The sequence below is a fragment of the Palaemon carinicauda genome, chromosome 30 (genome assembly GCF_036898095.1).
Source record: "Palaemon carinicauda isolate YSFRI2023 chromosome 30, ASM3689809v2, whole genome shotgun sequence".
In the NCBI taxonomy this organism is placed as follows: Eukaryota; Metazoa; Arthropoda; class Malacostraca; order Decapoda; family Palaemonidae; genus Palaemon; species Palaemon carinicauda.
In genome coordinates this window covers 93,437,439-93,463,215 of record NC_090754.1, presented here as the reverse complement: position 1 = coordinate 93,463,215, position 25,777 = coordinate 93,437,439, and the positions used below count along the sequence as shown (strand labels likewise).

Below are 25,777 nucleotides of genomic sequence, written 5' to 3'. Positions count from 1 at the left end.
TCAGTAAATATGTAGGCGATCAGCATATAGGTTTAAAGAATTTTGATGTAAAGGTGATTGGAAAATGAGAATGGATTTAAGACTTTCCTGGGTATTAGTCGAGTGCTTCATTATTATTATTATTATTGAATGCTAAGCTACAACCCTAGTTGGAAAAGCAGGATGCTATAAGCCCAGGGCCCCAACAGGGAAAATAGCCCAGTGAGGAAAGGAAATAAGGAAAAATAAAATATTTTAGGAATAGTAACAATATTCAAATAAATATTTCCTATTTAAGCAATAAAAACTTTAAGAGAACAAGAGGAAGAGGAACTAGATAGAAAAGTGTGCCCGAGTGTACCCTCAAGCAAGAGAACTCTAACCCAAGGCAGTGTAAGACCATGGTACAGAGGCTATGGCACTACCCAAGACTAGAGATTTAATTTATTAGAATAAGTGGGCACTTCATTCTATAGATCTCTAGGTGTATTAGCGTCCAGAAAATTTTGTCGAACTGTCAAACTGATATTTCAATTTTCTTTTCACAGGATTGAAGAACCCATGGCAAGAAAAGAGGAATTCTAGAAAAATAATCTTCCTGGACCCTCAACAACTGCTGTCACCAAGCCGAATCTTCAACTGGCGATATGTTTCTTGTTCTCGACCAAATTTATTTAGTGGTTCATTCTTAAATCTTTTCATCGAAAGAATTGAATTTCACTATCATTTACTTTTAACCAGTCATATTTAAGTCTTAAAATTTGTATTAATTTCTTTAAGCATTGTCACGTCTGATCTTAGTGCTTCATATAGTCAACATTTTCAGAATTAGTTTTTATGACGTGAACATTTATGTCTTCCAGATACTTTTCCGTATATTTCTATAAACCAAAATTTGAAGTATTGAAACTCTGAAAGAATTGAAAGTTTTTATGTTGAAGCTTTTCTATCATTTAAGACCATCTGATTATTCTTACAAAGTCTCCTTAAGTTAAATTATCCTTAGAGTAAGGATATGATTATCGAGATGGCTAGATTTTTCAATTCACTATAATTTTTATAACCGAGGAAAATTTAACTACACTGTTAACCCTTTTACCCCCGAGCTATTTGGATATTTCCAACCCTTAACCCCCAAGGGGTTATTTTTTTTCCCAGCACATTTTGCAGTTTATTTTTTTTTAAATTGCTCTAAAAGCCTTAATTTTTGTCATAGAGAGGTCAGATTGGTCTCATTCTCTTGGAAAATGCCTGAATTTTCTCAAAAAAAATATTAAAAATATGAAAAAAATTTAAAAAAATTAGCATTTTTTTGCAAGGACGTACCGGTACGTCCATGGGGGTAAAGGGATGGCTTTTGTGAAACATACCAGTACGTCCTTTGGGGGTAAAAGGGTTAAAATGAACCTAAATGTATTTTTGGTAAACTAGGATGCCTTGCAAATAGACTTTTAATCTTCAGTTTTGCCAGTAAATGATTACCAATTTTTTATGGTCCTCGAGACCATAGTCAAGTGCATGATTAGCCCTCGAAAGGATTTGAGCTTGACATTCCTGTTCTAGACTTTTGTCAATGAGTAATATTATCTGTGAATTTATGTAACTATTTTAAACAAGTTATCAGTACGTGTGACTGCTGGGTTATTAGCTTTGTGTTTCACGCTCTAACATCTAAAGTTTATTATGTGCATCTTTTAAAATTCTTGGAACTGTAACTTCAGGCCATTCCTGAAGTATTCTTATGCTTTCATAACTCCTCCCATTTAGACTTTGTTTATAGTTTATTTAAAAGTTTAAATGGATCCACTTTCATTTTGAGTTTAGCTTATTTCTGTCATATTGTTTTATCACTTCTGTTCGATAACTTTTAGGTGACCTAACTAAAATCTGGGAAGTGCGCTATGTCGAAGTTGGTTTCCATGTTGAAATTAATTTAAAATATGCTAAATTCTTACTTAGTTTAAATTTGCATCGCCTATCCCTGTACTCTAGTACAAGAATTGATCCCATAGCTATCTTTGTTTAAATAATTGCTAAAGAGAATCCTGTTGAATCCATCTATCTGATCAATTAAGAAATTGACAAGTTTCTGCATGACTATTTGTCTTTAATGTTTTTCATTTATAATTTTATACTTGAAAACCTTTATCAGGCCGTATAACATTAAGACTAGCGAGTTCTTAATTTGATAAGTTTTAACAAAATAATCTGTATTTCCATATTCATAGACATAAAGAGGTTTCACAATTCAATTTTTTTTCTTATAAGATAAGCTATTACATCTTAAAGTTGCAAGATGAGTTATTAGTGCTCTTAACCATCTGCTTAAAGTCTTAAATACACTGGATTGAAAAATTATCGGTGCCAATTTGCATGAAATATTTTGAAAACATTCAGGCATTTTCCAAGAGAATGAGACCAACCTGACCTCTCTATGACAAAAATTAAGGCTGTTAGAGCAATTTAAAAGAAATACACTGCAAAATGTGCTGGGAAAAAAATAACCCCCTGGGGGTTAAGGGTTGGAAATTTCCAAATAGCCTGGGAGTTAAAGGGTTAATATGTAATGCCATAAGCCAGTGAGAATGAAAGTAAAGTTGTTTAAAATTATCAAAGCAATTTTGAAGTCCTGTTTACATAATGGTAGCTGGTGGAGATCTGTTGAACTACTGATATTGCCAGATAGAAATTGCATATTAGTGTTGTATTTTAATTTCAAAGTTAAGACGGTATTTTTGCTCATCATTCTCTGATTGTTTTCTTCTCAGAAGTTCCTTTTAACCCTTTTACCCCCAGGCTATTTGGAAATTTCCAACCCTTAACCCCCAGGGTGTTATTTTTTCCCAGCACATTTTTCAGTATAATTTTTTTTAAATTGTTCTAACAGCCTTAATTTTTGTCATAGAGAGGTCAGGTTGGTCTCATTCTCTTGGAAAATGCCTGAATTTTCTCAAATTATTATCAAAAATATGAAAAAAAGATTTTTTATAGCATTTTTTTGCAAGGACGTACCGGTACGTCCATGGGGGTAAAGGGATGGGTTTTGTGAAACGTACCAGTACGTCCTTTGGAGGTAAAAGGGTTAATAGAAACGTGAGTAAATTTTTAAAAGAAACGTCTTTTGTGGAACATTACTGCAGTCACACGTAAGATCCTTGTTCAAAGTAGCTGTGAAATTGTCCTAAACTTTATGTTTCTTTGTGGTGTTAGTTTTGCATAGTAAGCCTTACAATGACTTCACTGTTTGGTGCAAAAATAAGTGATTTTAAGCAGTGTTTCTAGTCATGTGATCTGGTTCACATCGCTAGTTGCCTAATGTAGGTCAAGTGACTTTATGGGAGACAGAAGGAAGATTAAAGCTTCAATCTAGGTATCTGGGAATGAATTGAGAAAGACTTGAGTTTTTAAATGCCATTTGTACTCTATAAATTGTTAAGTTGCATATTAATTATGAATAGTATTTCAATTGCTGTCGGTAATGTTTTTTTTTTTTATATTGGAATTGTTTTGTCTGCTTAAGCATTGCTTCTGACTTCTGTTTATATGTGGCTACTGTATCTTCTATTCATACATTAATACTGTATCTTCTATTTATGCATTACTACTGTATCTTCTATTTATACATTACTCTGTATCTTGTATTTATAAAATTCTACTGTATTTTGTAATTTTGATCTGAAAATACAGCTGTTTTAACAATGAAAAATGCAGAAAAGACATTAGCCACGTAAAGTGCAAGAGACTTGTTATCGTAAAGTGAAATATGTCATAGAAGACATTAAAAAAAAAAAAACATCCATGGCTTAGCCTTGAATGCTTCAAGATGTCTCCTATAACATATTTTACTTTACGATGACAAGTCTCTTGCACTTTACGTGGCTAATGTCTTTTCTGCATTTTTCATTGTTAAAACAGCTGTATTTTCAGATCAAAATGACAAAATACAGTAGAATTTTATAAATACAAGATATAGAGTGATGAATAAATAGAAGATACAGTAGTAATGAATAAATAGAAGATACAGTAATAATGTATGAATAGAAGATACAGTAGTCAACTGTAGGAGAGCAGTAAAACTTGGACTAATTTTGTAAAATTTATCACAATGTACTGTATAATTTATCAAACTAAAGGTGTGAATAAAAGAAATAAAATAACTTATAAAATTTATTTTTATTACATCCATAATATAAAACAAAATATTTTTATTTAAAATATAAAATTTTCAGCACCCTGGAGTAATCTCCTTTTTCTAACGTTCATAAGCCCGAGTGTTCTCCCCAGCCGGCCCCCCTCCCACTTCTGGTACCAGTAAATTGCCTGCATTCTCTCTCCTCTGAAAGACCAGAGAGCTCATGGAGTATAAACCTTGCTTTCAACTCTCATAAACCACAAGTGTTCATTATAAGACAGGTTTATTCCCTTCCCATGGACAGAGCTCGTTCACTCTTCCACTGGTGATGCGAGAGAAATATAAACTGTCTCTTGGTATGTTAGTATTATCAAAATGAGGACCATTTTCTATGGTATTCATGTTCAGTCCAATTCTCAAAGTAGATTCATTCCTGACAACTCTTAAGTCATGTGATAATAATTCATAGCCTCAAATTCAGTTATCTCTAAATTTTCTCAGTTACTTTAACTCTGGGTTTAAGCATAGTCAACTAAGAGTAGACTATTTCGTGTTAAAATTAAGTTTGTAAATTATGAACTTAGAAAAACAAATAGATTTTGATCAATAATTCATAGCCTCAAATTCAGTTATCTCTAAATTTTCTCAGTTACTTTAACTCTGGGTTTGAGCATAGTTGACTATTATTTTGTGTTGATTTTTTTAAGTTAACAAATTATGAATGTAAGAAAAACCAATAAAATTCGATCAAGTCTTTTATTGTAGAAGATTGGTTGCCATACATAGAACAGGTTTCAATAGACTCAATAGCAATATTAAGTATAAATATGAATACATTACAAAGTCAATGACAAGCTATTATCAAATTCTTTAACCCCAATTTCTAACAAACTCGGCCAACGACAGTCCTAGAAGACGAACATTTCAGATCTCATAACATGGGACACTGAATTAATTCGATTTCTTTGATTTTCTGAACATTGGAATGAGTTTGAAGTTAAACATTTGAGGTTACAAGTGTCATGATTGTGTAAATTAGTTAAGTTTTCAATAAAAAAAAAGAAGGAAATGGAAAGCCCACCAAGGCCCGCCCCTTCCCACCTGGTAACAAGAGACTAATCAGGCATTTTGTTTTTGAATGAACAAAGTCACCAGGCCCTTAAATGCTTTCCATTTTCTTCTCTTTTGAAATGTTTTATTGAAAATCTTACAGACATTAATGCAATGATTGTGAATTAAATATACCCAGAATAGTAGGATTTTTTTTTTCAAGATAATGTTATAGTATTCTATAGTTTTCTTTACATTTTAAGCAATTAAGTAAGGGGATATCTTTTTAAATCTAAAGTTTCGTTTAGAAACGACCATTAAGTGAAAACATGGTTGGAGGGAGTGGAGACCTCGTCAGTCTTATAGTGCAATTCCACCACGATCAATTACTCCAGAAACCTTTTGCTCTCTCAAAAGCAGACAGGAACCACAACTGCCCAAAGGCATCTCTCTCATCCGTCCCATTTCATGTGCATGATTGAGTCGGGTAAAGGAGAAGACACGTGCAAACCACTGCCCTGACTATCCTTACTACTCCTCCTAGCAGATAGCCAGATCGGACCGAAGTACACATTAACCTTGCACGTGGACCACAAAAGTCAATTCAGTTCCATGTGTAATACATTCTCAAATATGACCCCTTTTGAAAGCTACGTGGAGAGAACCTAATCTAAGATTTTCTTAAAAGCTAAACCACCCTAACAGTAGTCTGAAAACCCCTTAAACTAACAGTCGGCCTAAGTACAAAGCTGAAAACCCCTTAAACTAACAGTAGGCCTACCTACAAAGCTGAAAACCCCTTAAACTAACATGAGGCCTACCTACAAAGCTGAAAACCCCTTAAACTAACAGTCAGCCTACCTACAAAGCTGAAAACCCCTTAAACTAACATGAGGCCTACCTACAAAGCTGAAAACCCCTTAAACTAACATGAGGCCTACCTACAAAGCTGAAAACCCCTTAAACTAACATGAGGCCTATGTACAAAGCTGAAAAACCCTTAAACTAGCAGGAGGCCTAGACTTTACCTAATTGTCACGTTGCCTAGTACTTATTCCTATCATACAGGTACAGCAACTAATAGAACAGCATGCCTACTTGATGAAAATCAGTCAATCTCACACGCCACACCAACTGCCCAGTCCTGAATAAATTCTGTTGTTATTACCTGCTCCTTAACATCTCTTATTAACCCTTTTACCCCCAAAGGACGTACTGGTACGTTTCACAAAACTCATCCCTTTACCCCCATGGACGTACCGGTACGTCCTTGCAAAAAATGCTATAAAATTTTTTTTTTTTCATATTTTTGATAATTTTTTGAAAAAATTCAGGCATTTTCCAAGAGAATGAGACCAACCCGACCTCTCTATCACAAAAATTAAGGCTGTTAGAGCAATTTAAAGAAAATATACTGCAAAATGTGCTGGGGAAAAAATAACCCCTTGGTGGTTAAGGGTTGGAAATTTCCAAAGAGCCTGGGGGTAAAAGGGTTAAACCACAAACAAACTTAAGGAGATTTTGAATTATACGGAATACCTTTCGCATTATAAACTTCGTACTTAGGATCTTAATAGTCGGTAGATTTTTTAATACTTTAGAAAATAAGTTACCTTAAACAGTGCAAAAAGAGATTCTCTGTAAAAATGTTCTTTCAGGATATCATTGGTATGAGTTGATTTGCTATCGAAAAACTTTAAATTTAATCTTGAAAGAATTAAAACAAAGACCTGTGAAATTACTTTGAAATGATTAACTGGTGGATTAGATATTTCCTATATGCATTTAATTACTCATTACGAAAATCTTTAAAATCTAGGATTCAAGTATGAAATAAATTTAGGCACCAGGATTATTTTTACATTATTCTCAAAACCCTTTGATTTGAAACTCCCGTTTGGCCAATTATGCAAGGAGACTAACTTATATTGTCCGTTATGAAATAGAATAAATGTTTAGAGTTGCCTACTGAACAAAATTTACCCCAATCTCACTATTCAAACTGAATTTCCTATGATTTAGTATAATCTAGATTAAATTTTTGGTGTTAACCTGAGGAATAGATTTCTTGCTAACCTTGATTTAACACTAGTACGAAACTATAACTTTCTTCTGTAGACTAGATCCTCCTCGTTAACACTTACACCAGACTTCATTCAACCACTCGTTCCTTGCTTGTTACAAATTTACTGATGTACAAAGAATGCATTGTCTTGCATCAATTAATTCCTAAATTCAATATCAGAGGTTTGATTTTAAGTGGTAGAGCAGCAACATTAAGTGGCGCACTCTCAGAGCTTAAGTCTTGAACCAATCGTCAAAATTACATTTAAAAACTTTTGCTAATTTACAGTGAAAAACTGACTTTTTCCCCTTAAGTTACTTTGAAGATTATGGTAATATCTACATTAAAATGAATGCAAGCACAGACATTTGAAACAATCTCCGCATGAATAAGCATCTCAAAGTTTCTAAATACCTCCTCTGTATCTTATTTCTATATTTCCAGCTTAACTAACTTTTAAGGCTTGTGTTCTATTATACCACCTTTTTGTTAAAGATAATTCCGCAGATTATTAAGACATTGAAATATCTAAAAAATAAATTCTTATAAAATGCTTTGAATATTAATGCACTAACTTCCAGTTTTAGATTACCTTAAGTTGCTATACATTTACTCAGCATAGACGTCAGTTAACTAAAGTTTTAGACAATTTTAATCAACAGTTTGTGACGGTAATCTTAAATATATTAGCATTTAAACGTAAGGGACTTTAGCATAAGCAGATCAGAGTTCATCAAGCTTTCAGTTAATTAAACAGTTTCTGGCTTTAGCTGTCTAGCAAGAATAGCGTAGAACTTAAGATCTTGTTATACGTGAACAACCTAAATTGTAAATTCAAATCCAGTGTTAGTAAAATCAAAAGAAATTGGCGAGGTATATAATCTATTACAATATAATACCAACGCTCTCACTTAATATTTGGTACAAGCTTCAGAGGCTTATCAGATTATGCCTAACATTTCTGAATTATAAAGTTTCCTCGCACGAAAAAAAGTATAAAACTTCAGAGGAGGTTTTATTTCTTTCTTTTTTTTTTAAATTACTACACAAGATACATTCCTGTACATCAGTATCATTGTACATATATAAAATCTAATCATAAAAAGTCAAACTTCAGTTTGGACCCCTCTGAAAAATCATGGAGAAATTTTAAAAACATATAAACCTAGAGAAAATTAAACTAAATAAAACTGAACAATTATAATCTAACCCTTATTTACGACCTGTATAAACATTCCCTAAACTAGGTTACCTGATCCTGAATTACACAAACAAGGACTGTAATAAGGCCTTAATTCCCCTAATCAACATTGGCAGTAACTCCCAACCACAAAAGCTAACTAAAACCATACCAACAACCATGTATTCAAGAATGTATTACACATTTCTTCTAAAAGGACTACAGCAGTTCTCTATCCCTTCTTTATATTGTGAACAGAAACAGTAGGAATCAGATATCTTGGGACATTTATAATCCCAGCTGGACCCCTTTTCAGAGGGCTCAGGTATCTCAGTGTAATAGAAAGCACTGGAATGCATGACTAGACAATGTAACCACTTTTTTAAGAAAATTATATAAAAGTTTAAAACTAAATTAATCAAGCTGGAAACCTTTTGATTTTCATTGACAGATAAAACTGAAAAATCTTAAAACACAGTTACTAATTGCACATTAACAATGAAAACCCACATATTCTTGGACACATTTAAATCACAATCTTGACAGAAATATTCAAAACTCAATTTACACAATACATGACAAATTTGACATAGTTCAATACTGAAATTGCAATGTATACATAACAGAAACCTGTTCAATTTGACATCACAACCTCCTACAATTCAAGATTAAAGATTTTTGAAAATACGTTTTAAACTGAATTTCACAAATATTCATAAAAGCATGAAACATCAAAAAGTTAAAATCATTTGAGGCTTTAAAGATCCTTCAACAAGTCTGAATTATTAATCATGACTAGAGCTGACAAGACAGAATCTACCCTGACAAGTTTTCAAGGAAATCAAATTGGACTGAACATATTCACCATGGCACGCAGTCTAGCATTTTGACAATACAACATAACCCAGTTAACAGTCTTCTTCTCTCATTAAACCAGCAAAAGAATGAACGAGTTCCGTACATGGGAAGCTCATAAACAGCCTAAATGAACAGTGGTTCTAGTCAAAAGCAAGATATATACTTCATGGGCCCTTTGGCCTTTCAGTGGTGAGGAGTATGGCAAATACTGATACCAGAAGAGGGAGGGGGGCAGATGGGGAGGGAGGCTCAGTCATATGAACGTTCCCTTTAATTTTTTAAAAAAATCTTTCCAAATTGGGTAGGGGGAAGGATCAAGGAGTGGGAACGGGAGTTCTGAAACTTTAGTTATGTATTAGAGGGAACAATAATCTGATTCAAACCTGTTTGCAAGGTTTCATGAAACACTGACCTGTGGCATTTTCAAAATTCAAAGGTAATTCCAAGGTATGTTCATGTAGCTTAAGAGAAGATGAGGAATAGCACTAATACCAAGCAAAGACCTACCATTTCACACACACACACACATCCTAGTCCTCCCACTTCCTAGCCCTTCTAATCATTTCACAATAAAGCCCTCCCTAGCCATTTCACACTGGAGCCCTCCTAGTCATTTCACACTGAAGCCCTCCTAGTCATTTCACACTGAAGCCCTCCTAGCCATTTCACACCAAGATTCTCCAGGTCATTTCATTCCGAAGCCCTCCTAGCCATTTCACACCGGAGCACTCCTAGTCATTTCACACAGAAGCCCTCCTAGCCATTTCACACCAAGATTCTCTTATCCATTTTACACCAAAGCCCTCCTAACAATTTTACACCAGTCTTCCAAGCTATTTCACACCACACACCTAGCCATTTCACTGTGACCAAAGCCCTCCTAGCCATTTCACACCAAGATTCTCTTATCCATTTCCCACCAAGGTTCTCCTAGCCCTTTCACACCAGTCTTCCAAGCCATTTTCCACCACACTCCTAGCCATTTCACAGTGACCAAAGCCCTCCTAGACATTTCAAACAAAAGCCCTCTAGCCATTTCCCACCAAGGTTCTCCTAGCCATTTCACACCAGTCTTCCAAGCCATTTTCCACCATACTCCTAGCCATTTCACAGGGACCAAAGCCCTCCTAGCCATTTCAAACCAAAAGCCCCCCTAACTATCAACAAATCAGCCTTTTGACCTTCCCAAAAGCACAAAGTTTTAGAACCATCTTTCCTAACCTTAAATTTAAGCTTCTCTAACACTATATCATCAAAATCAGAAAGACATGTACAGTAACTTTTTCAAAGTATACTCCAAGAATCTTCTATAAACTACTCTAGTCAGAGAGAGAGAGAGAGAGAGAGAGAGAGAGAGAGAGAGAGAGAGAGAGAGAGAGAGAGAGAGAGAGAGAGAGAGAGAGAGAGAGAGAATTTTTAACATGGGGACAGAGGATGGGCATTTCACCAAATACTAAAACTTACAATATTAAGAATAAAAAGTGGGATAAGTTCTTATACAAATTACAAATATCAAAATACTTACTCTAGACTTTTAAATATATAATCAATAGTGTACTTAAACTTTAAATTGCTTCAAACACATTTGTTAAAATAATACCCTTTGTGAAATTTAAAATGCAATGAGGGGGATCAACTATGTAAGGTATATTATTGAAACTTGAAGGGGTTTTATGTTAACCCTTTTACCCCCCAAAGGATGTACTGGTAAGTTTTACAAAACTCATCCCTTTACCTCCCTGGACGTACTGGTACGTCCTTGCAAAAAACCGATATTTACATTTTTTTTTGCATATTTTTGATAACTTTTTGAGAAACTTCAGGCATTTTCCAAAAGAATGAGACCAACCTGACCTCTCTATGACAAAAATTAAGGCTGTTAGAGCAATTTAAAAAATATATATAGCAAAATGTGCTTGAAAAAAAAAAACCCTGGGGGTTAAGGGTTGGAAAGTTCCAAATAGCCTGGGGGAAAAGGGTTAAGGAACCCTAATTTCATAGGACAGAAAGAAAATTTGAAAGGCTGAACAAGAACACACCTTGTAATAAGCATTTGCAGCAGCTCAATTTAAATGCCACAAGAAGAAATAATCTACGTAAACTTAAACTAAAACCTCATTTCCATCAACTGAAAGTTTTGGCACCGGACAATTCAGTAATCTTGTATAAACTATTAATTCTTAATACAATAACAATGCAGTTTGGAATTTTCCCAACCAATTTACGAACATGTTCCTTTTTCCTGAAACTTAAAAAGGATATACATTACAAACTAAAACCTAGTTTAATATACATGAAGGTTTTTCAAATCTTACTAAAAATACTCAATTCCTGAAAGTCAAAATTGACAAATAAAAAAATATGAAAACTTTGCTTCTGGGATCTCATGATTTGAGTGTCCAGTCCCACTGGATCAAATAAATAAATCTAGACTCAAATTTAACTGAAACAGCCTTGCCTCTACACGAAATAGCCCAGTCTCTATCTGAAATAACCCTTTCTTGAAATAGCCTAGCCTATACTTGAAATAACCCCTACCTGAAATGGCCCAGCCTCTACATGAAACTGCCCAGTCCCTACCTGAAACAGCCCAGTATCTACCTGAAATAGCCCAGTCTCTATCTGAAATAGCCCACCCTCTACCTGAAATAACTCTTTCTTGAAATAGCCTAGCCTCTACATGAAATAACTCCAACCTGATATGGTTTAGCCTCTACATGAAACAGCCCAGCATCTACCTGAAATAGCCCATCCTCTACCTGAAATAACTCTTTCTTGAAATAGCCTAGCCTGCACATGAAATAACCCCTACCTGAAATGGCCCAGCCTCTACGTGAAACAGCCCAATATCTACCTGAAACAGCCCAGCATCTACCTGAAAAAGACCACTCTCTACCTGAAATGGCCCAGCCTCTACATGAAACTCCCCAGTCCCTACCAGAAACAGCCCAGTATCTACCTGACACTCCCCACCCTCTACTTGAAATAACTCTTCCTTGAAATACCCCAGCCTCTACCTGAAATGGCCCAGCCTCTACATGAAACAGCCCTGTATCAACCTGAAATAGCCCAGAATCTACCTGAAATAGCCCAGCTCCTACTAGAAATATCTTCTATCAGGACTTCCAGAAATTTAATAATGGAGAATGAGATATAATTCAGCTCTAAAAGACTTCAGGTTAGCTTACGTAAGATTTCAATCTTAGTTATTTCAATCTTAATTGATTTATGACTAAATTTTAGTCATCAAATATTCATTAAAACAATTTCTAATGGGAGTTTATAGTATAAAAACTAAATTCATGAAACTAAAAATAAAAGAATTTAGGTAAATGAGTAAGCTAGCAATATAACTATAGCACACTGTCCAAGACTTAAAACTTGAATTAAATAATATGGGGAAAACTCCCACATCTAAAAAAATAGTGCGCTGGAAGTTCCACTTGCTCTGCTCCAGCTGAAGGACTTGACCAGGAGAGTCCAAATCTCACAGAGGACGCCTAAAGGGGACCCCATAGCGACGCCATCTTTCTGAATATATATATGGCCTTATGTGTATCAAAAGGGGCTTTCTAATAGTGCACGGAGAGAAGCCTCGGGGATATTGAGAGTGGGGTTAGTTGTATCCCTATAAACTCGGTCCATTATGAAGTCTATCGTTTCATTCACGGAAACGTTAGTAAATAGTCCTTAATGTTCGTCATCCTTTCGGTTGAAGGGTTTATAGCATCCAAGAAGAAGGCCACATTAACCTGAAAGTCAAAAAGTGTTAATAGGAACTCACAGAAAATTACTAATCATTATTTATAAAGTACACATTTAGTAGTTTTCAGTCATTTTTAAGCAATAATAATGATTTATAAAATACAAATTTAGTAGTTTTTGGTCATTTTTAAGCAAATAATAATCAAGATTTATAAAGTACAAATTTAGTAGTTTTCAGTCATTTTTAAGCAATAATCAAGATTTATAAAGTACAAATTTAGTAGTTTTCAGTCATTTTTAAGCAATAATAATCAAGATTTATAAAGTACAAATTTAGTAGTTTTCGGTCATTTTTAAGCAATAATAATCAAGATTTATAAAGTACAAATTTAGTAGTTTTTGGTCATTTTTAAGCAATAATAATCAAGATTTATAAAGTACAAATTTAGTAGTTTTCAGTCATTTTTAAACAATAATAATGATTTATAAAATATAAATTTAGTAGTTTTCAGTCATTTCTAAGCAATAATAATCAAGATTTATAAAGTACAAATTTAGTAGTTTTCGGTCATTTTTAAGCAATAATAATCAAGATTTATAAAGTACAAATTTAGTAGTTTTCAGTAATTTTTAAGCAATAATAATCAAAATTTATAAAGTACAAATTTAGTAGTTTTCGGTCATTTTTAAGCAATAATAAATGGATTTTGAGCGAAGCGAAAAATCTATTTTTGGGTGAGATGGCCATGTCGTCCTGATGGAAGTTCCTAAAAGGTAGCTTCCTTGGGTATATATAACTACGGCGATATTCCCAGAGAATTTACCTTAAGGTACCCAGAATTCTAACTCCTGGAACGAAAATCCCTAATAAAAGAACCAGGGATATCGCGAAATATCAGAGGACGTATTCTTGACACGCTACATAGCAATCTGCACCCCGAACAGAGTTAACACTTCGAAGGGGTCAATTGGCAAGAAAATGAAAACGAGAAAGAAAAGGAGAGCCGCTCGCAAGGTATCTCTCCTCTCCCGTTTCGTAAGCGTGCATTGCGCCGCTCACGGCGCCATCTGTATTCCTTGTAGCGATACACGAGGTTCTACAGATACTGTATGTAGGGAGGGGACCTACAGCCCTTTAAAAGAAAGGGAAGGGCGGGTCCATCAGGACGACATGGCCATCTCACCCAAAAATAGATTTTTCGCTTCGCTCAAAATCCGTTTTTTGGGCTCAAGCCATGTCGTCCTAATGGAAGTATACCAGAACATTACTGTATCTGTGGAATTTCAAAACGTGCCATACTCCCCGAAGGTATTTCCCGGCCAACTAGACCTAGAGACCTAAGATGTTACCGTCATACATCCTTTCAACTAACCATAGACCATGATAGTGCTTCCTGCCCCCTACAGGGAAGAGTCCTACTAGACTCTGGAAAAGTCTCGAAGAGTACATATACCTATGTATAAATAACAGACAAGCCAATATAGTGGTCTCACCCTATATCATGTAAAGCATAATGTGCAAAGAACCACTGAGTCAATATGAAATATCAACCAGTTCTCCGTTCAATACCGAATTGGACAAAGGTTTATATCCGAGTAGGCGAAAAACTTGCATATCCGCCACCGTCCCCTCAGGGCATGGAGTCCTCCCGCCAAGGGAAAGCATAAACCAATGCAAAGAATGCTTGCATAAAGGAACAATCTATTAGAATTATCCCAGATAAATATACATAGAACGTAATGCAAAATTATATCAAATAAATTGACACAGGTGAAGGAGACGCAAGGTTCCCAAGACCTAGTTTATTGACAAACAATAAATAAAACAGGTTAAACAACCATTATATAAATATAAGAGGAGGATAACCAAAAAATAAGCATAGGCATAATAGTAAACAGAAACTTGTTTATCTGAAAGAAAAACATTAGCGCCACTTTTAACATACCGAGGTATCAAAATTATAAAAGTCTGTATTACTAATCAGTTACATTAGCGTTGGAAACGCTCGGCACACATGTCTGCACTTATGATAGGTTCACCTTGTTTTCAAACTGAAACAGTTGGGAGTGGGTGGGTCGTTTCTTAGCATTATTATTGATTTTTTAAGTAGTAGATCTCAAAGAGTTGTTGTTGATGGGCACCATAGTGAGTATAGGAATGTGATATCCGGTGTTCCACAGGGTAGTGTTCTTGGCCCATTACTTTTCATAAAATATACACATGACATGTGGTTTGGCCTAGAAAATAAGCTTGTTGCATATGCAGATGATGCTACTCTCTTTGCATCAATTCCATCCCCTGAATGTAGATCTGGGGTTGGTGAATCCCTTAATAGAGATTTAGCTAAAATTAGTGCATGGTGCAAATTATGGGGTATGAAGTTGAATCCTAACAAAACTCAAAGTATGATTGTAAGTAGGTCAAGGACGGTGGCTCCTCAACATCCGGATCTCAGTATTGATAATGTTTCTTTAAATTTGTATGACTCTTTCAAAATTTTAGGCGTGATTCTTGACAGCAAATTTACTTTTGAGAAACATATAAGGTCTGTGTCTTCTTCAATTGCACAAAAAATTGGCTTATTGAGAAAGTCTTTTAAGATATTCGGTGATCAATCTATTCTGAAGAAGTGTTTTAATTCTTTTATTCTACCTTGTTTTGAGTATTGTTCTCCTGTCTGGTCTTCAGCTGCTGATTCTCATCTTAATTTGTTGGACAGAAACTTACGGTCTATTAAATTTCTTATTCCTGATCTAGATATTAATCTCTGGCACCGTCGATCAATTAGTTCATTATGCATGTTGCATAAGATTTTTCATAACTCTGACCATCCTTTACATTCAGATCTCCCTGGACAATTCTATCCTGTTCGTAATACTAGGCAGGCAGTTAATTCTAATAGCCAGGCCTTCTCCATCATAAGACTCAATACTACGCAGTACTCTAGAAGTTTTATTCCAGCTGTTACCAAGTTGTGGAATGATCTTCCTAATCGGGTTGTTGAATCAGTAGAACTTCAAAAGTTCAAAGTTGGAGCAAATGCTTTTTTGTTGACCAGACGGACATGAGTCTTTTTATAGTTTATATATGACATTTTTGTTGTTGACGTTGTTAATAGTTTATATATGATATATCTCTTTTGACATTACTTTTTTTAGAATGATTTATTGTTAATTTGTTCTCTTCAGTTATTTATTTCCTTATTTCCTTTCCTCACTGGGCTATTTTTCCCTATTGGAGCCCCTGGGCTTATAGCATCTTGCTTTTCCAATTAGGGTTGTAGCTTGGATAGTAATAGTAATAATAATAATAACAGTCAATGTGGGCAACCCAGTGCCCTAACACTTAGTTTGTAGAACAGTTCGTAACTACACACTCACCCCGGAATTAATCGTCCCAATTAAATCCACTGTTCCTCGCAGAGTTAAACAGCAGGGTTAACGACGCAACCCACTGCTACCACAGACCTCTTTAGTTGCTCCACTTGCTTCGCATAGTGACGAAAGAACACTCTGGAAGACTTCCAGCCAGTGTATGAACGATGTTCAAAATCCATACAATTAAAGAAATTTAAGGATGGGGCAACTTTCCTCGGATCGTGACCTGCGGGTGTACTGTCTGGATCCGCTCTGCGAATAAAATAGGTGATTTTCGCCCTAAGTTGTTTCAGTGATAAATTTGAGCCTGATGTTTCTCCCCTGAATAGTTGACCACCCCTGAAGTCTGAAGTTCTACGAAGATAGACCTTTAGGCATTCCACTGGACATAGAGATGCATCTTCTTTCAGAGGGCAGATTCTCCAGGGACCCCACCTGTTGGTGGGTAACTCGTTCTTGGCGAGAAACGTAGGATCCGGAAACAGGTTCAGTTCTCCCCCATCTAAGAACTGAACACGACCCTCCTCTCTCGAGAGGGCTACAATTTCACTAACCCTGGCCCCCGACGCGAGTGCAAATAGGAAAATAACTTTTTGGGTCAAATCCTTTAAAGCACACTCCTCATTGTTCAACAGCGAAGCGAAATGAAGAACTTTATCTAAAGACCATGAAATGGGCTTTGGAGGTGCTGATGGTCTGAGCCTAGCACAGGCTTTCGGAATTTCATTAAAAATATCGTTAGCGAGGTCGACCTGGAAGGCATATAAAATGGGTCTTGTCAAAGCAGATTTACACGTTGATATTGTGTTGGCTGCTAACCCTTGACCATGGAGGTGGATGAAGAAAGATAAGCAGAAGTCTGTCGAGATCTTTTGCCGATTCTTCGCCTTGACAAAGGCCACCCATTTCCTCCAAGATGACTCATATTGCCTTCTAGTAGATTTGCACTTATATTCCTCTAGGAAGTTTATACTGTCTTTTGAAATCCCAAAACGTTTTCTCACCGCTAGGGCGAGAAAATCATGAGCTGCAGGTTCCGGGTTTTCTGTGATGAAGCGCAGACAGTCGACTTCTGGACTCGCTGGGTCAGAACTGGATCTTGTAACGGTAGACACTTCAGCCGTAGTTCCAATGCCAGAGGGAACCACACGCTGTTCGGCCACTTGTGAGCCACTATTGCCGCTACTCCCTTGAAAGATCTCAGTTTGTTGAGAACCCTCAACAGAAGGTTGTGAGGAGGGAACAGGTAAATCCTGGACCATCTGTTCCAGTCGAGGGACATCGCGTCCACTGCTTCCGCCAAGGGATCCTCGTACGGGGACACGTAAAGGGGTAACTTCTTGTTGTCTTTCGTCGCAAAGAGGTCTATCTGCAGTTCTGGGACTTGACTCAAGGAGAATGATCCTGCGTCTAGGGACCATTCCGACTCTATCGGTGTGAACCTGGATAGAGCGTCCGCTGTCACATTGCGGACTCCTTGAAGGTGAACTGCCGACAGGTACCACTTCTTCTTTTCCGCCAGTCGAAAGATGGCCAACATCACCTGGTTGAGTGGTGGTGACCTCGATCCTTGTCGATTCAAGCATCTCACAATCACCTCGCTGTCCAGCACCAACCTTATGTGGATCGAGCGACGAGGGGAGACTTTCTTCGAGGTAAGGAGTACTGCCATAGCTTCCAGAAAGTTTATGTGAAATGTCTTGAATAGATTGGACCAAGTCCCTTGGGCCTTCTTCCGATGAGAATGACCTCCCCACCCCTCCTTCGAGGCGTCTGTGTGAATAGTCAACGAGAGGGGAGGTGGCTGAAGAAGTACAGTACCGACTTCTTTAGTCGCCTGACTTGGGACCAAGGCCTGAGAAGCGTACATAGACGAAGCGGAACTGGTCTTATCAGATCTCTTCGCGCGTTTGATGCATAACTTCTCCAAACTCCGGTTGCATCCTTTAGCTGTGCTCTTAGCACCGGGTCTGTTACTGAGGTAAACTGGAGAGAACCCAGCACTCTCTCCTGTTCGCGTCTTGATATTCTTTCGGAATCCAGAAGTCTCTTGACAGAACCAGCTATCTCCTTCCTCTTCTTCGCCGGGATGGAGAGTTGGTGTGACACTAGGTCCCAGTGGATTCCCAACCACTGGAACTTTTGAGATGGAGAAAGTCGAGACTTTTTTCTGTTGATCTTGAAGCCTAGATACTCTAGGAACTGGATCAGCTGTAGGGAAGCTTGCAAACATTCTGTCTTGGATGCTGCCCACACTAGCCAGTTGTCCAGGTAGGCTACCACCTGGATTCCCTTTAGGCGTAATTGTTTGAGAGCTATGCTCGCAAGCTTTGTTAAGATCCTTGGGGCTATGTTTAGCCCGAATGGCATGGCTCTGAAGGCGTAGAGTCTTCGATGTAGCTTGAACCCTAGGTAGGGGGAGAGTTGACGATTGATTGGAACGTGCCAATAGGTGTCTGACAAATCTATAGAGACGGTAAATGCTCTCTTGGGCAATAAGGTCCTTATGTGTTGCAGTGTTAGCATCTTGAACTTGCAGTTCACAATGAACTTGTTGAGTGGCGACAAGTCCAGAATGACTCTTTTACTGAGTCCTTCTTGGGAACACAAAACAGCCTCCCTTGGAATTTGATGGACTTTACCCTTCGGATTACCCTTTTCTCCAACAGTTCTTGAATGTACTCCTCCAGAACGGGGGTGGAGTGTTGGAAAAATCGAGGGCACGGGGGTGGAGTGCTGTACCAGCTCCAACCCAGTCCATTCTTGAGTAGGCTATGGGCCCAGGGATCGAAGGTCCACCGATCCCGAAAATTCTGAAGTCTCCCTCCTACCGGTATCATCTCCCTTTGACTGTTGTTGCCCTGAGGCCTTGCCTCCTTGACCGCAACTACCCCTGAATCCCCTCCCCATTGAGGGCGTCTAGAGGAACCGCTGGCTGCTCCTCTAAGCTTCGCTCGAAAGGTAGTTGACTGCTCTTCGAACGCTGGGTTAGATGCCGGAGACTGCGTCGACACGGCTTGGGGTACCCACTGGTACGTGGTCGGGGTTTGTGCCACCATCTGGGGCACTGTAGGCATAGGAAATTTCTGTTGCTGCTGCTGTCCGAATGGCTTGGCTGGCCGAGAGGGTACCCTAGTCTTCTTAGTCTTCCTCTTTGGTTGGGGACCCTCATCCGGGGAAGACTTTCTCTTGAGGGATAGGCCCCACTTCTGGAGAAGATTTCTATTCTCCGTGGCGGCCTTATCTACAACCTCCTTGACCGCTTCACTAGGAAAGAGGTCTTTGCCCCAAATGTTGGAGGAGATTAGCTTCCTTGGCTCGTGCCTCACCGCAGCCGAGGCGAACATGAACTCCCTACAAGCCCTCCTAGCTTTGACGAAGCTATAAAGGTCCTTCGTCACTGTGACTAGGTGTGTCTTAGCCACTACCATGAACATCTCATGGACCTTGGGGTCACTTGCCATTGTCTCCAGAGTTGTTTGATGAGACATTGAGGCAGCAAGTCTTTCTTTTGTCTCAAGTTCCCTTCGCAAAAGAAAGTCAGACAGCTTGGGGAGGTTCTCACCGAACTGACGTCCGGCAATATCAGCCTCCAACTTCCCGACTGAGAAGGTAAGATGGACATCCTTCCAGTCCTTGTGGTCCATGGGTAGGGCCAAAGACAGGGGTTTACACTCCTCCAAGGAGGGGCATGGCTTACCTGCCTCGACTGCTTTCAGCACAGCCGTAAACCCTTTCTGCATAAAGGGGAAGGCTCTAGAAGGAGAGGACACAAAGGAAGGGTGCTTCTTACTCAAAGCAGGTACCTTCGAGTTTGAGAAGCCCCTCTCTTTCATCGAGCTTGACAATAAAGCTTGAGCCTTAGCGTGGTCCAAAACTATGACCTCCTTCGGCTCTGTTTCTTCCTTTGAGGCTGGTTCCTTCCTTAGACGGACATAACAGTCCGGATACGACTCCTTGGTGGGCCAGAATTCCACCTCCTCAAGGGGGACTGAGCCCAACTTCTCCGAAATGACGATTTTTCCCGTCGTCATAGGCATGTGCTCAGCATACTTCCAAGGGTTAACATCTGAGCACAAGGGAAGGTCTTCCACGCTGAGCTTCTTCTGGGGCCCACGTGATGCTGCAAGTCTCCGCATCTCCAGCTCCATTGCAGCCGCCTTCTCATTATTCTCCCTCTGCATCTGTTGGATCATTCCAACGATGGAGGAAAGGGTCTTTCCCAGCTCCTCTGGGAGAGAGGACGATGTTGAGGGAATAGGTTCAGTGGCCTGAACCGGAGTAGCCGACACCTCGTCGACCTCTTCCTCTTCATTGTCTGGAGCCTGCTCTTCATCCTGGTCTTCCGCCTGAAGGTCATCTTCCAGACGCTCGGACACCTCCGACATCCTATCGTCCAATTGGATGTCCTGCAGGACGTCCACGACTTCAGAATCCACAGGGATCTGAACAGGTATCTCCACTTGGGGCTGGGGAATCACTGCATCAGCTGATGCCCTGGGGAAAAGGTAAGCCCTCATCTTCTCACTTGGAAGATAAGGCCCAGAAGTGTTCTTCTGAAAGCCCCTTACCCAGGTACGAAGCTTCTCCCTTGCTGCGTCCCATGACTCCGCCGTCTTAGGGGAATAAAAAGCCACAGTAATCAGGTTTGTGCACACGGTACATACCTGTGGGTCCCAATACCGGAGATCACCTTTGGAGACTGCGCATGCTGCGTGCCTCCTACACAAATCATGTCCGCAGAAGCTCTTGCTGCGGACGTTGCAGAAAACGATTCCACACTTCGGATGGTCCTCCTGTAAAGAGAAGAAAAATCCATGAGTATCAAGTGAACTACGTATCACTGGATAAACATAGCTTAGCACAACTAAACTAGAAAGGAAAGACACACAATTGTATTTCCCCGCACAGTCAATTGCTGCAACCTTCCAGATAATAAAATCGTATGGCCAATCTATTCTAGAGCAACCAATGAATAGTTTCCAGAGGAAACAGGAGTGGCTCACACCCAAAAAATGATTTTAAAATGCTGGATAGTAGACAAGAAAGAACTCACTTTCTTTATCTGTAAGGTTACACCAAAGGGCCGTGCGAGACAACACAAAAGTGTTAGAAAAACTTAGTGTTGTAACAAATACTATACTATAGTTTTCTCCCTACAGTATATACTATACTGAAAAATACTGGCTACAGTATAGAAGGTAATGTGCCGGCCGGCACACACCTTAAACTAGTTCCAAAGTATACTACATAAGAACTATAATGTGGAAGAACGCTGGTTCAAATGCATGTGCCGGCCGGCAACTACACAAGATAGCACCCGGCTGCTGGCAACTACACAAGATAGCACCCGGCTGCTGGCAACTACACAAGATAGCACCCGGCTGCCGGCCACCAATCGTAGCGGCCAGCAGACAATGGTGTGATATATAGCCGGCCGGCAAAGGTATACAACCAATGCCGGCCGGCAGCAAAAAAAACCAGAGAACTCCGACTGCCCGGCCGCCGGCCACTCAGGTCGGCAGCTGGGCTAGAGTACAACACTAGAAGAAAAACAGAATGGATGCCGGGATAAGAGAGTGTACTACCTCATAACCCGGCAACCCGAAAGAATGCACATAAGGAAGGGGAGAATATAACTTCAGGCTTCTTGACCAATGCCATCTGGCTCTACAGACAAACATGGATGAGAGACCAAGGGAGGTCTGGGCAGCACTCAAAGCAGAAGACCCTTGCCGGCCGGCAAGGGACTGAGTCAACCCCACATCCTAACCTATGCTAGGTACAGATGTAGAATGACGGAAAGGAATGCAATGGCTAGGCCATCACAAAGGAAAGAGGGGGAAAGGGAGAAGAGGGTCCTGCCAACCTTGCTCTAATAATGAATCACCCGCAGCCAAGAAAACTCATCTTAGCCTAGGGGAGATCCGAGGAGGGAGGCCAGCAATACTTGCCAACTCTCTCGGAACCAAAGCAAGGAAGGCGTTGTTATTCACAGAAAAGAGGATCTTATCCTCCACACCGAGAACAACAACACAGGACTAGTCTGCTAGATCACAAGAAGAAGGAATCATCTCGTACAGAAACCTTCGAAAGTGAACTAAGGAGGCTAAGCCTCCTATGTCTGTTGTCAGTCTAGCGAGGGAATCTCAACCACAAGCTAGACATCAACAGACTCAGACTAAGAACTCTGATGTCCTGCCCACTCCCTGAAGCCAGACTTACTGGAAACAGGAAGGAACAGAACACCCTAATATAGTTGTATCTAAAGTCAATTCAGATAAACCATTAGGGTTAACCCCAAGGCTTAAACAGAGGGAAAGGGATTGCACACCTTCTCCGAAGAGAAGAGAGCAACCGGGGAGTGTGAGAAAGTATACTAAAGCCCCATAGACAACTAGCCTAGGCGCAGAGAGAATCGATTACCTAAATCACCGACTCACTCGTATACTATCTTGGAAGAAATCAACATAATCTTAAATGTATAAAACTGCCTAAAGCTTCAATAAAATTTTAAAACACTCGGAAATCTGAATATCATGCAGGAAAGTACTAGGGCCAAACGACTAGGCTACAAGGCCTAGCGTAGGCCAGAATCGGCAAATCCTTCGCCAAAACAAAAATACTCAAAGCATCATATAAAGAAATCCTATGTAATGCTAAACAGCTAAAATTATTAAAGCAAAACAGCCGGGAACGTCGCTCTGGCTAACTAAATAACTCATACCTAGCGAGTGACAGCGTCCAGGACGCCTCCGGTAGGCAACAGCTATTGTAACAACGATATCACTATCAATCACTTTTAAAATTACCAAGAGCTTACATTTATACATAAAAGAAATAATACTCAACTTATCAGAAGCAGAAGTTGAAGAAAGCATTATAAGTTGAAATAATCCAAGAATTGCGAGAAACACAGGGAAAAAACACCGAGTTGTTGAGCTACGCAAAAAGGAATACAGATGGCACCGTGAGCGGCGCAATGCACGCTTACGAAACGGGAGAGGAGAGATACCTTGCGAGCGGCTCTCCTTTCTTTCTCGTTTTCGTTCTCTTGCCAATTGACCCCTTAGAAGTGTTAACTCTGTTCGGGGTGCAGATTGCTATGTGGCGTGTCAAGAATACGTCCTCTGATATTTCGCGATATCCCTGGTTCTTTTGTTAGGGATATTCGCTCCAGGAGTTAGAATTCTGGGTACCTTAAGGTAAATTCTCTGGGAATATCGCCGTAGTTATAATATACCCAAGGAAGCTACCCTTTAGGAACTTCCATCAGGACGACATGGCTTGAGCCCAAAAATTAGGATATTTCAGGATAACAGAAAAAAAATCGCCCCAAAATTATGATATTTCAAGAAGAGAAATTAGGATATTTTAGGACAACAGAAAAAAATTGGCCCCAAAATTATGATATTTCAAGAAGAGAAATTAGGATATTTCAGGACAACAGAAAAAAAAATCGCCCCAAAATTATAATATTTCAGGACAACAGAAAAAAAATCGCCCCAAAATTATGATATTTCAAGAAGAGAAATTAGGATATTTCAGGACAACAGAAAAAAATTGGGATATCTTGAGAACTTGTAAAATGATGTGCTAGAGTTCCTATGTCAAGTTTTCAACATTGAATTCACACAAATATGAGTAGAAATGCCTTTGGTAAACAAGTATTAAACTAGGTTAAAATCACACCTACAGTACACCATACATGGCGCGCTGACATCACTACCCACCTACGATAAGAATATGTCAAATTCGAAGATAATTTGTATTTTTCCTAACCATACAAACCTTAGCTATTTACACATATTTGCCCGCCAGCCCTGTCCCCCAAGACAAGTCCTACCTCTAAGTGAAAGTGAGCATTCACCTGTGTGTGAGGGGGGAGGAGGGGTAGCTAACTACCACTCCCCTACCCCCCGCTAACTAGCGCGGGGGTAATACACCCTCGTTAAATTCTAATGGCTCGCCATTTCAGCTGCGCTAAAAGGTAAACCCAACGTAAATGGCGTGGTTTGTATTTCGGTTACGGAACAATTAACTTTTTAAATGGTTTACAGCTACATGGAAAACTTTTGCCAAAAAAAAAAAAAAAAAAAAAAAAACAGGTTGATTTAAGTTTTGTCATATAAAAGGTTCATAAGTGGGTAACTTATTTCACATCTAAATGGAGATATAGAACTAAACTCTAAACTTACTTTGTGTTTAAAACAATTTAAAAAATTGATTTTGACGAAGGAAAAATTGAGTTTTTATGATAAAACAAAGTTTTATGAATACCTACATGGCAGTTATATATATATAGCTAATGTCTCTGACTTTCGGCAGAATTTTTCAAAACGCGGCAATCCCCTTGTGGTGGTTGTGCGGTTAGGTGGATAACACCCTTTACAGGGTGGTACAATACACCTTGATTCCTTACCTGCTAAGGTAGCTGACTTCAAAGGTTCCTGCCTCTTGAGTCGCTTTCCCTTAGGAGTGTCAGCCTGGATGTGACCTGCAGTGCTGAAAGCACTCAATCGAGTCTGTCAACGGGGTGAGACCAACAATCTGACTAGACTTCAGGACTACCTATTGCCCATATATTAAAAACTGCAACCTTACAAACACCAACCACCTAACCTTGCAAAGTAGATATCAATTATCTAACTAGACTGAGGTGACTATACACAAGTCAACGTCCTCAGACAACCATTCAAAAACACCAACCCACACACAGGCATACAAAAACTAAGGTTGAAGGGAGGCAGTAACTCCTTTGCCTAATACAGAAGCCGTAGCTACGTATGGGCCCAAGGTATAGCATTTCTCATAATCCACTCTCACCTCTCTGAGGTAATGAGAGGCAAAAACAGAGTTGCTCCTCCAAAACGTCGCATCCATAATTTGTCTGACCGACATGTTCTTGTGATAAGCAAGGGAGGTCGCAATGGCTCTCACTTCATGAGCCTGCACTTTTAAAAGGCCGAAGTGTTCCTCCTCACACAAGAGATGTGCTTCTCTAATAACTTCCCTCAGGAAAAAGCACAAAGTGTTCTTAGAAAGGGGCTTCTGAGGATCTTTCACTGAACACCAAAAGGAGCTAGAAGAGCCTCTCACATTTTTAGTGTGAGACAAGTAGGCTTTGAGGGCCTGGACTGGACAGAGGAGCCTCTCTTGCTCTTGACCCACAAAGTTAGTCAAGTTAGGAACTTCAAAAGTCCTTGGCCAGGGCTTTGAAGGGTTCTCGTTCTTGGCGAGGAAATCTATTCTTAAGGCACAAACTGCCCCATTCAGATTGAAACCTACCTGCTTTTCAATTGCATGGACTTCACTGACCCTTTTAGCTGTTGCTAAGGCTAAAAGGAAGAGGGTTTTCTTCGTAACCTCCCTAAGAGAAGCTTATGAGATGGGCTCAAATCTCTTGGTGCACAGAAATTTAAGAACCACA

General features: G+C 39.0%; 1 protein-coding gene and 1 long non-coding RNA gene across 3 annotated transcripts in view; one reads left to right on the top strand and one right to left on the bottom strand.

The window, feature by feature from the left end:
- LOC137623356 (uncharacterized) overlaps positions 1–777 on the top strand; it is a 547,933-nt gene extending 547,156 nt beyond the window's left edge. For both annotated transcript variants that reach the window (XM_068354184.1, XM_068354185.1), the window contains one exon: positions 528–777. In XM_068354184.1, coding sequence (XP_068210285.1) covers positions 528–564 — 37 coding nt within the window. In that variant the 3' untranslated portion in view covers positions 565–777. The remainder of the gene's footprint in view (positions 1–527) is intronic.
- A 3,436-nt stretch (positions 778–4,213) lies between these two features.
- The window catches only part of LOC137623355 (uncharacterized), a 59,608-nt gene continuing 38,044 nt past the window's right edge, over positions 4,214–25,777 (bottom strand). Inside the window, exon 4 of the long non-coding RNA XR_011040601.1 lies at positions 4,214–13,016. This is a non-coding gene — a long non-coding RNA (uncharacterized lncRNA). The remainder of the gene's footprint in view (positions 13,017–25,777) is intronic.